Source organism: Limulus polyphemus, unplaced genomic scaffold, assembly GCF_000517525.1.
Source record: "Limulus polyphemus unplaced genomic scaffold, Limulus_polyphemus-2.1.2 Scaffold4262, whole genome shotgun sequence".
In the NCBI taxonomy this organism is placed as follows: Eukaryota; Metazoa; Arthropoda; class Merostomata; order Xiphosura; family Limulidae; genus Limulus; species Limulus polyphemus.
The window spans coordinates 79,555-91,907 of record NW_013669872.1 but is presented as its reverse complement, the minus strand read 5'-3'; the positions used below and the strand labels follow the sequence as shown (position 1 = coordinate 91,907).

General features: G+C 34.4%; 1 protein-coding gene across 1 annotated transcript in view; it reads right to left on the bottom strand.

Annotated features, from left to right (window-relative positions):
• Window positions 1-6,666: 6,666 nt before the first annotated feature.
• LOC106470874 overlaps window positions 6,667-12,353 on the bottom strand; it is a 14,751-nt gene continuing 9,064 nt past the window's right edge. Inside the window, exons 3-5 of the mRNA XM_013931450.2 lie at window positions 10,173-10,332; window positions 8,613-8,768; window positions 6,667-7,827 (exon numbers count right to left, since the gene is read on the bottom strand). Coding sequence (XP_013786904.1) covers window positions 7,430-7,827; window positions 8,613-8,768; window positions 10,173-10,332 — 714 coding nt within the window. The 3' untranslated portion in view covers window positions 6,667-7,429. The remainder of the gene's footprint in view (window positions 7,828-8,612; window positions 8,769-10,172; window positions 10,333-12,353) is intronic.

Below are 12,353 nucleotides of genomic sequence, written 5' to 3'. Positions count from 1 at the left end.
GTTTTCGCTCCCTTGCCACAAGCCCTCTTTTCTGCATTGAAATTTTACCCTTTTACAAGTATAATGCTTTTAAAATACTGCAGCTTTTAACATAAACTTATCTGAGAGAGTTATCAAAAATAAGTAATTGCGGTTGGTTTAGAAAGGGGTAGGATGTCATGTAGTATAAACATTAAAAAACAAACAACAGCCAATGTGAGTCCTTGGACACTGTGACCATACGTATTATAATTTTTCATCTATTGTAATAACACTCAATTTTTCTCCGCCCTGAAAATACGCGTGCATTTTACTATCTAAATACGCAAAGTGTATGTAAATATACTTTAGTAGATATTTTGTACAACAACATATTAAAAAGTTGTCAAAGTTTATAATAGGTCTAACGTTAGTTTGTAGAATAACATTGTTACTGGACGAAAACTCTGGTAAGAGTGCCGAATGGTCGCTAATAAGGTTTTAGTCTTTCTGCTGATATATGTTCCAGTTTTTCTTGTTTTATCATCTACATTCTCTTTTATTGACGAGAAAATAACCACTCCGAAACAATATAACAGAAATTTACAAGTACATATGTAGCCTAGGCCTAATAAAATAACTGTATTTACCTGAGATCTGAAAAAAATTAAGCCAGCAAGTAAATCATTTTAAATTTTTGGATTAGATATATAAACGTTGTGAAACATAATTTAAAGAATTTTCATTCTAAACAAGTCACTATCAACTTGTATTACCTTAAGCCCAAAAGATTCAAAATATAAAGTACTTCAAAAAACAATAATCAATTTTTAGTACTTTAATTAGGCCTAAGTAATAATAATAAATAATTCGTAAGTAAACGAGTAATTATTTTTTAAATAAAATTAGGCCTTAAAATAAAACTAAAAAAAACAAACCTTAAAGAAACATGTAAATTTCAGTCAGTAAAGAATAGTGTGATATTAATTATTATCATTCACTATAAAAATTTCGTATTAAGCATGTATTACAACTAAATAACATTAAGCCTACACCTAAAACATTTAGCACAAATTAACCTACATTAGGCCTACATCTAAAACATTTAACACAAATTAACCTACATTAGGCCTACATCTAAAACATTTAACACAAATTATCCTATGCCTAATCAGTAGAATTTTCTTTTGTTACAATATTTCGAATAGGCTTTTAGGTGGTTAGAAAATACGTAGTTTTTGCCTTTTAGTTGGGTCTCAACTAAAGACCAACTACAAAACAATTTTCCCATAGTTTTAAAAATTAAGCCAATGAATAGCCTGAGTCGTTATGCTTATCAACTTTTTATATTAGGTCCTAAATATTAAAAATAATTAAAATTTCATTGCTTTAGGCTGAAAAAATCAATAGTTCTTATGCAAATGAATAACAAGTTATTTTACCTGATTAAGCTATTTCTTTTTCATACTGTGCTGAGAAATTTCTTTTCGTTCGTCTAAGAAGTCGATGTATCTGCTTTAATTAACCTTTTTATGCGGTTGTATCTTTGTTACATTGTGATGTATATTTAATGGTATTATTTTATACACATCCTATAATATTATTGATAACAAAATATTCTATTAATAGCTTCTTTTTGAGTTTACTTACTGATTAAGTATATTTTTTACAAGTTACAGCTTTTACAGTAAGTAAAATTTATTTTTAGAACAGGCACTACATTTCGATCACTAGTGCGATAATTCGCAAGTACAAATATAGTAATGTCATTGTGCCTGTTCTTAAAAAAATCTTACTTACTGTAAAAGCTGTAACTTGTAAAAAATTATATTGTTTACGGTATTTCTATTTCGTCATTTAAAGATGTTATTCCAAAAATTACAGTAATTAATGTTTTATATATATATATAGTAAGAACTGTATAAAATGTTACATTTACACACGCATAATGAACGCTCAGTTATGAAATACATATTTTTTTAGCCTAGTGAGTTAAGATACCAAAATCGCAAAGATAAAGCTAGTTCATGTTTTTTGCTTAATGCAAATCAAACAAGTATATATATATATGGGACTAATAAAAATACGACCTTCTTGAAGGGTCAAAATATCATTTAAGCCTCACAACGTAAAATGGGCTTACCTTAAAATTAGCACATTTTTAGAATTGAAAGATTATGTTAGTTTACTATTTTCAGTTTAGTCCATCAGTGGTTCAGCGGTAAATATGAAGGCTTATAACGCTAAAAACCGGGTTTCGATACTCATGATGGTCACAGTACAGATAGCCCACTGCGTAGCCTTGTGCTTAAAACAAATAAAACTTTTTCAGTTTAACCATCTAGTGATGACCAAAAACTTTAACCATGGTGTATTTGAGAATCACGCGTAAAGCTGCACAAAGGGTATCTGTGCATAGCAGTCCCTAATTTTGAACTGATAAGTCTAGAAGGATGGCAGTTAGTCGGCAGCACTCTCCATCTTCACTCTTATAACTTTAGTAATAATATTTTTGTTCAATAGAATAACATTTCTCTTCTTCGACTGACTAACGAATGTGGTTATTTCCCTCGATGTCATTAAACAGACTGGAGAAACGGAAACTGTTGTTAGAATTTCCAAATCTTCGTGGCCTTTGAAAGTGGTTAAGAAGGGTATTCATTCTACAAGGTCCAATTTTAATTCTTAATCTTGTTACGACAGTGGAAGTCATGCGAGCTGGAGTTTCTAGAAGGATCATGACTTATCGGGGAACCTCGCGAAGGTCCCAGTGTTTGCTAGACGCCCTCTTTTTTTAGTATATAAGCCAGCGATAGATAGATATGCAGATAACTGAGTCAAGCGAACAGTAGGCACCGTAAGTAAAGTGTGTGAATCATTGTGATTTATAGCGTGTGTTATAAAGGTTATTAAGATTAAAGTGACTGTGGAAATTAAGTGTATTACAAAGTTTGTAACGACATAGGATAAACTAGTTTTAATCAAGAAGGGACTTATATTGCTGAAGTCACTCCGAAAGAATTTTTACCGGAAATTATCAAACAAGCAGATACGCAACAATATCATTTCTGTTGAAGATGGACGAGTGTAGGTAACTGTTTATATAAAGAACGAAACTCGCCCATTTAGAATTATTTATTTATTTTTAGTACATATTTAATGTGAAGTTAGTCGTTTGCTTCCGAAGCTTGAGTTTGTTTTAAATATTATGTCGTCAAGAAATTAATGTCGTGTTTTGGAACATTTTAATTAACCCCCCCCCCAAACCGTACATAACGTATAGTTAAACGAACTGTCTAAACGTCATATTAGTGTAGCCTGCCTATATAATATGTAAAGTTTAGTATACTCTAATCCCTTATGGTGATTACACACGACGAGACACACATTCGGCATGTAATGCTGTTTAAATACAAGAAGGGATACAACGCCTCTGTAGCCACAAAAAATATCAAAGAAGTTTATGAAAATGTTTTAAACGTTCGTAAGTATCAACGATGGTTCAACAAATTTCGTTCAGGTGACTTTAGCCCTTAAAATTGTGATGGCAGGGGCCGACATGTTGGAATTGATGCTCTGAAGACGCTTGTTGAATCTAAACCCAAGGCAACAAACTCGTGAAATGGCACTGCAATTGCATGTTAGTCATAAAAACAATTCATAAACATATAAAGAATATGAGAAAACTCCATAAAGAAGGTGTTTGGGTGCCTTACGAACTCTCCGATGATCATCGTTTCCAACGTGTAAGCGTTGCTTCGTCTCTTCTGGCGTGTGAACCATTTTTTGACAGAATTGTCATAGGTGATGAAAAATGGATTCTCTGTGCGAATATTGAATGTAAAAAACAATGGCACAACTTGCAACAAAACCAGTATCATTACTGTATCATCTACCAGCAGTTGTCGACACAACTTACAACAAAACCAGGTCATTCTTGTATCATCCACTAGCAGTTGTCGACACAATTTACAACAAAACCAGTGTCATTCTTGTATCGTCTACTAGCAGTTGTCAACACAACGTGCAACAAAACCAGTGTCATTCTTGTATCATCTACTAGCAGTTGTCGACACAACTTACAACAAAACCAGTATCATTCTTGTATCGTCCACTAGCAGTTGTCGACACAACGTGCAACAAACACAGTGTCATTACTGTATCACCTTCAAGCAGTTGTTGACACAACGTGCAACAAAACCAGCACCAGTCTTGTATCATCCACTAGCAGTTGTCGACACAACGTACAACAAAACCGGCATCATTCTTGTATCGTCCACTAGCAGTTGTCGACACAACGTACAACAAAACCAGCATCATTCTTGTATCGTCCACTAGCAGTTGTCGACACAACATACAACAAAACCAGCATCATTCTTGTATCGTCCACTAGCAGTTGTCGACACAACGTACAACAAAACCAGCACCAGTCTTGTATCATCCACTAGCAGTTGTCGACACAACGTACAACAAAACCAGCATCATTCTTGTATCGTCCACTTAGCAGTTGTTGACACAACGTACACTACTGCAGATTCAGTTCATAATAACAACAATAAATTTCAGTTTTCTGGCAAATTGATTTATAACATGTACTGATTGTTGTTAAGAGAAATCTACACAATGGGCTACTTGTAGTGTGTCCACCATGAAGATCAAACTCTGAACTTTGTTATATGCCTTCAGCGCTACCAGGGGCACTAAATTTAACAATTCAATAGTTAGCTTTCTTTCGATCACAGTTTTGTATTTAAGATCTTTGCTCTCTGTGCACTCAAACATCAGTTATATACATGTTAAACTTGGCTACAAGTATCACAAGTGTCAGATTTAGAAACTTGCCAAACCTTTTCCTCCTGTGCCTACAAGTATCACAGATGTCAGAAACATGCCAAACCCTCTCCTTCTGTGGCCATGTGTCAGAGGTTTTCCTTTAGTGTAAACAAGTGAGTGAGTATAGACTTTGTACTAATTAGCAAGTTTAATTTGTGTTCTACCCAAAAACGTTTAGTAACATAACTTTTCATTGTTTGATATGGACAGGAATCCTGACCCATCAACTTTTCATTGTTTGATTTGGACAGGAATCCTGACCCATCAACTTTTCATTGTTTGATATGGACAGGAATCCTGACCCATCAACTTTTCATTGTTTGATTTGGACAGAAATACTGACCCATCAACTTTTCATTGTTTGATTTGGACAGAAATCCTGACCCATCAACCTTTCATTGTTTGATATGGACAGAAATCCTGACCCATCAACTTTTCATTGTTTGATATGGACAGGAATCCTGACCCATCAACTTTTCATTGTTTGATATGGACAGGAATCCTGACCCATCAACTTTCATTCTTTGATTTGGACAGGAATCCTGACCCATCAACTTTTCATTGTTTGATATGGACGGGAATACTGACCCATCAACTTTTCATTCTTTGATTTGGACGGGAATACTGACCCATCAACTTTTCATTCTTTGATTTGGACAGGAATACTGACCCATCAACTTTTCATTCTTTGATTTGGACAGGAATACTGACCCATCAACTTTTCATTCTTTGATTTGGACAGGAATACTGACCCATCAACTTTTCATTGTTTGATATGGACAGGAATCCTGACCCATCAACTTTTCATTCTTTGATTTGGACAGGAATACTGACCCATTATGACTGGCAGGTAGTTTATGTACTACTATAATTAGAGGTTAAAACTACCCTACAATTGAAACGTAATAAATTAGAACCCATGCTACTAAAAGTAAAAATGACAAAAAAGAAAAGTAGAACCTAAGAAAACCTAGTTTTTGTTGTGGTGTTCTTTCTACAGGTCTTCACTTGAAAATTACATTCACACATTCGATGTGAATCACAACCGATTAACCATTTTGGTGATGTTTTTATTATTCCCTGAACAATTGATTGTCCTTGTAGGTTACATCTTTATCTGCTTCCAGGAAAATGAAGAGCCAGTTACCGGAGATGTTTGTTTGTTTGTTACGAATTTTGTGCAAAACTACACGAGGGCTATCTGCACTAGCCGTCCCTAATTTAGCAGTGACATCACCACCCACCGCCAACTCTTGGGCTACTCTTTTACCAACGAATAGTGGGATTTACCATCACATTATAACGCCCTCAACGGCTGAAAGTGCGAGCATGTTTGGTGTGACGTGGATTCGTACCCGCGACCCCCAGATTACGAGTCGAGCGCCCTAACCACCTGGCCATGCCGGATGTGAAAGATGAAGTTTATCAACAAAGAGGTATTTGTTATGGTTAGTATTTGAAATAACAGTTTGGTGTTTAGGAATAACTTAGTAAGTCATTTACTTTGATTTGTGTTTAAAACCTTCTAATAAAAAAATTAGATTTGGGTAGTATGTTACAAATGGATTACAATTAAATCCTTAGAAAGAGAACAGACATTAAACTTATTGAAAAATATTGTGTTGAACACCTTGGTGTTAAGAGAATGAGGTAATTGTAGATTTTGCACGCACCTTAAAACCGTTAACCTAACATAAACTGGGTAACATCTCCCCCTCTTCCGTTTCATCGAATTAAGTTGTGTGGTTATACGAATGTCCGATTTCTCTCTCTCTCCGAAAGCTTAAACTATTTTACTACATATTTAACTTGGGTGTCAGCATTGGATTTAGTGTTAGGAAGGGTGATACAAGATCAAGGAAATGACTAGCACCGTTGTTCCTGAGATCCTTTACTATCCCTCATATACATATGGTAATACAAGAGGATACTGATCTAGAGTTACCAAGGTAACAGTTTTACCCATGATTTATTCACATAGTTGAGAAACTCGATATATTTAATAACACTGCACAAAATATGGGATATAAAACCAGGACATGAAGAACACTGTTAATATTAAAATAAGGAATGTGTCATTTTAGTTGTTAAGGGGGATACTGATAATTTAACGTGTCTGGTAATCCCTAGTTACCTGTTTGTAAGGAACACTTTTGGTCTGTTATCCACAAATTACCATTGAAAAGATTACTATTACAAATTATTTTTAGCTGTATACTACGGTGGCGACATCTAACAAACACAGACATTCAAAAAATTTACTAGTCCACAATGTATTATAACCATTTTACACATATTAAATGATAAATTTCAGCTTTTGGAAATAATAGGAATTAAATGAGCTTAACCTTCTAAACTGCTTTTTGAAAACTTTACACAAGTTTATGATTAAATGAAATTCTTCTTGTGCCTAGCTTTTTTTTTTTTCTTGCCCACCAGAAACACCATTCATGATTTCAGACTTAAAGGGAGGATAGAAAAATAGATCTAGTCTCTGGTTAATCTTTATGCTTTTGTTGTTGTCATTTTTAAGTTTTTTACAAGAATCTTCCACCATTGTGATAAAAATCTGTAAAAAGTGAAGTAATTACTAAAACTGATACCACCAACAACAACATTTGTCGTATGGAGAGTATTACTACTGAACCCGCAGTTTCTTGCTAGCTGGTTCTTCGGGTACCCCTAGTTCTGTTTCGTTGGTCTTTTCCTCAATCCCATCACTTAACAAGGAACTATCAAGGTTGGAATCCTCTGACTTCTCTAGCCCAGTACCAGCCGTGTCTGATGACGAGATCTTGGAGTCGCGACTGTCTTCTCCCGGCTCTTCAGAATTAGCATCCTGATCTTTCACTGGGACATCTGCTAAAGCTTGTTCATCATTCTCGTGGTTGTTTGATTTTCCATTCGGAGTGGCAGGGCTGTCATCTAACTCTGCTTTGGGCATTTCTTCCAGGAGTGAAGGGTTCATCTCACGTGCCAAGTAATGTGTCCACAATGCAAGCTCCACCTTGTGAGGAGTCCACTTTCCTTCAGGATCTAACAATCAAAAGTATAAAGCTTTTCTATAATATAAACAATACACACACTTCACTAATTATATAAATAGATACAAAAAATAGACACCTATTCCCAACATAGCAACTTTTTCAATGTACAAAATCTATGCCCTTACGGCTCCAAATATACAGACCACTGTACATGTATGTTTATTTCTATGTATTAAATCACTCGCGTGGTTTGAATTTCATAAAATTGTCCCAGTAATTTATCAGTTTCTAAAATTCCAGATCCACAAGAAAATTAAAGGCACCTTTCTTTACTACATAAAGTTGTGTCCATGAAAGAGCACACTTTGTCATGCTGACTCATGTCAACAACACCGTCACAAAAGTGTGCTCTTTCATGGACACAACTTTATGTAGTAAAGAAAGGTGCCTTTAATTAAGGGAAACATTGTCATAGAGACGGTGCCTTTAATTAAGGGAAACATTGTCATAGAGACTAATAACGGTGACGGTGTTGTAGACACGAGTCAGCATGACCTTTCATGGACACAACTTTATTTAGTATAGGAAAGCACACTTTGTCATGCTGACTCCTGTCTACAACACCGTCACAGTTATTAGTCTCTATGACAATGTTTCCCTGTTGTCACAGTTCATGTAGCAACTGTATAGTTCCACATGTTTCTATGTATGTAATGATAGTTTAGAACAAACGTATTAGTGATATATCTTAAAATTTACACATCTGGTGGTTCTTGGATGAGAATGACCACAATTTATACCCTTGCTGTCACGAGTCTGTCAACAGTGACTTACTCTTCTTGTTCAGCCGGTCACAGCAGGTCTTAATCTGCTCGTGATAGTTCAGGTACTCCTCTAGTGTGTAGTCAATTGCCTCGACACCCGGAGTGGACAGCATACTTTCATCGGCCATGTAAGCAACTTGTTCTGGGTAAGCTGCTGTTAGAATAGCTAAATAAGAGAAGAAAAATGAATTAAAAGAACATACAAAAAAAGGGAGTCATATTTGAACCGTAACTGTACAAGAAAGAAGTTGCCTGAAAATTTATTTCACATTCTATCCTCTCATAAAAGTATTAGAACGGGGTCCTTCACAAACAACTGTGACTATGTTATGAGGCGTTAACGTCCCAAAACCAGTACATATTAATAAAAACAGGCACCAGACAAGACTTTATCTTCAAGTTAACTACTGTCACATAATGGAAGAAGTAACTTGGAATGGCTTCCTTGCACTGAAGGGCTTATAAAGTTAGGAAACAGTAGCATAAATAATTGTTACAATGAATTAAGCAGTCGCTTCGTGAATATAGACACATACCAGCTTTACTGCATGGGCATTATTTTTTGTAGTTTTGCCTCATATTGTGGATATTTAAAGAAAAATATCACTTAAACCTAACAAAAAAACATGTTACTTTAGCCAGTAGCCTGCATACTTGTATACCTATAAGTTTACCTTATATTATTTACTCATCTTTCTGATCTAGAAACTCCACCTTGTGACATCATTCTTTATAACCAGTACTGATGCAATGTTTTTAATCCCAAAGTAGTAAAACTATTAGAGAATTCAAACCTACCCAACCAATGAATACCAATATTTAAGTCAAAATAATAACTTAACTCCAGTTCAACAAGTTTTTACTCAAAGAACATTCTGGAACCAATATTTTTGCCACCTCGTAACACGTATTTATCGTAATTAGCAATAGAATGTTTGAATTTGCGTTTTTTTATTGCATTCTGCTGCCCAAACCAAAACATCGGTTTACATTTGTTTAGAATATGATTTTATTAGTATACAGCATGTGGTTCAGAACCTTTAATCACCTTCACAGCATGTGGTCTGAAAAACTGATTTCAAGATATTTATAGGCAAGGTTTAAAAACCATTAGACAGAACAGATTATAAAGTGGTGCGAGATTATACGCAACTCCTGCAGAAAACAACGACAGAATTTAGTGGATAGTTTAGAAGAACTAGCGATAAGCTACAGATTAGGGATTTTATTTTATACATTCTTTTCATTTCTGAATTAGTTTGGGCCTCCCTGCAATTGTGGGGATGTACTTACACCATTGTGACAGGTCAGGTCACAAGTAACCAATATGCCAGTTTTTGATTGTTTTTTTTTTAATCATCTATAGCTGGAAATGGTGACTATGAAAACTAGCAAAATAAAGTATAAAATCAAACACGTTTATGAATATACCTCAAGTTGAAAGTGATCATACATCATAAGATGGAAATTTAAATTTGAAGATGAAAGGCAGTTTCCTTAAGGTTTTTCTCACAATAGTGTTTATTAAAAAAATTTTCCAGTAATGTTCACCACTGGTGATAAAACTTACCCGAAGCAGTGGCTGGACCAACTCCTTTGAGAGTTGTCAGAGCTGTTATAGCACTGGTGACATTGGGGAGCTTTCTGAATGCTTTTTTACTGGTCTGTTTCACAGCAGTTTCAGTGTTGATTCGAACCAGGTCTACAAGACGAGGTCGGAACTTTCCTCTCTACAAACGATTTGAAGAGAAAGTTTTCGAATTAATTCTGTTCTGAAACAATTATGGAAAAAAGATTTTACACAAAAAGAAGTTTGTCTAACTCGTGAGAAACGATAATTGTCTTATTTTGTCAGCCTTAAAAAGGTATTCACGCAACGACGAGAGATAAAAACAATCGATGGTCAGACATGGGGAAGTTCTGGCTTCACTAAAGTTTATTAGTCAAAATACCATGTTGTTTATTACTTGCAATTAATTTTGTCTGCATTTCATAACAAGTCAAGTTCTCTTAAATGTTTAACATTCAAACAAGTAACTAATAATTGTTTAATAACCCAAAAAGGCTTAAAAAATAAATAAAATAATATATATATATATATATAGGATGTCTACTGGTTTAGCAGTGTTGATGTACTTGCTTAATCTGGTTAACACCATAACAGTTGTTCATGAAACATATATCACCTAGATAACTGCTATGCCTACTGTATCTCAGCTGGCCTAATGAGACCTGGTATTAGGCGAAAAGCCTTGTCGGCACTGGATTTCGTGGATGTATTATTATAACATACCATCCTTTGACTCGTGGGTTCTTAGAACTAGAATATTTTCAAAACCTTGAAAGTATCTGTAAAGTTAAAGATATTGTATATTAAAACAATCCGGACAGTTAAATTTAATAAAACAGATAACCACACTAAATTATGTATGCATAAATAATTACAAATAGGTAATAGACGTCTTCCTTCTATTATTCATAACCTATTCTATATACTGGGAAGGCTTGCGACAGTAAATGCCGATTAATATTTTCTTCTGAAAAATTAAATGTTTTATGCATGTTTTCTAAAAAGTAATTTTATTCTACTAACAATATACGCATAAAGAATTTTTATCTATTTTCTAGTACTTCACGACAACTTTTTTTGAGCATATTTGGCCATCCCCCAGTAAGTGGTCCTTGATTAGAATTTTGAGTTACGTAGATCTGATCGTAACATAACATATTCTTGATAAAACCTTACAGATTAAACCATGAGAACAAAAAACTAGTTCCCGAGGAAATATTCTTACCTGGTCAAATGTCTGATCATTCCGTTTATTAATTGTGATGAATTTTATTGGGAAGGACAAATGCATGAAGACATAACTTTTCATAAAAAAAAAATGCTTGTAATTATTTGACAAAATTTGTAAAAATCTTTTACTTAAGTGAAAAACATCAATGATAATGTACCGTAGCACCATCTATTGGGTTGAAAATATATCCAAGTTGTTTTTGACACATAGTCACTCGTGTATACTATGTAACAATTAATAACAAAAAAATCCAAACTTTTAAGTATGATGTAGGGAAGGCAACATTAAAAAGTACAGAAACAAGGTAGGGATGAAGACACTAAACCATAAATAAGTAGCTAACTCTTTCCAAAAATAACTTTAATCCACAACTAAGTTTTAAATTCCTGTCAGTTGCATGAATTCAGGTTTGAATAAAAGTATTTAAACTGAACAGAGCTTTACAGTCCTACAGTGGCTAATAACCATAAGCTTGATTCATTATTTACTATCTACTCATGTACGGATATTTTGTATAGTTTTATGTATTCATCCCTACCTCGTTTCTGTACTTTTGGCATTGCCATCCCAACATCATACTTCATTTTTGCAAATTTCTTTTATTACTTGTTTCCCCCTTTTTTTTAAAAACAATTTCAATTAAGTTGGTTGATAAGCGAACATGTTTTATTTTCATAATTCAGTGGTAATATATATATTGTTAGTATCATATCAGTTTTGCCAGTTTCTCTAATTTTGGGTTTCACTGCAAGTCAGTGAAGCTGGAATGGTTCCTCCAGGGCAGTAAAAGTAACCTGGAGCACTGGAGAGATGTTAAGGGGATATTTACAGAGCTCACACCTTCCGTTAAGGGGATATTTACAGAGCTCACGCCTTCCATTAAGGGAATATTTACAGAGCTCACTCCTTCCGTTAATGGGATATTTACAGAGCTCACGCCTTCCGTTAAT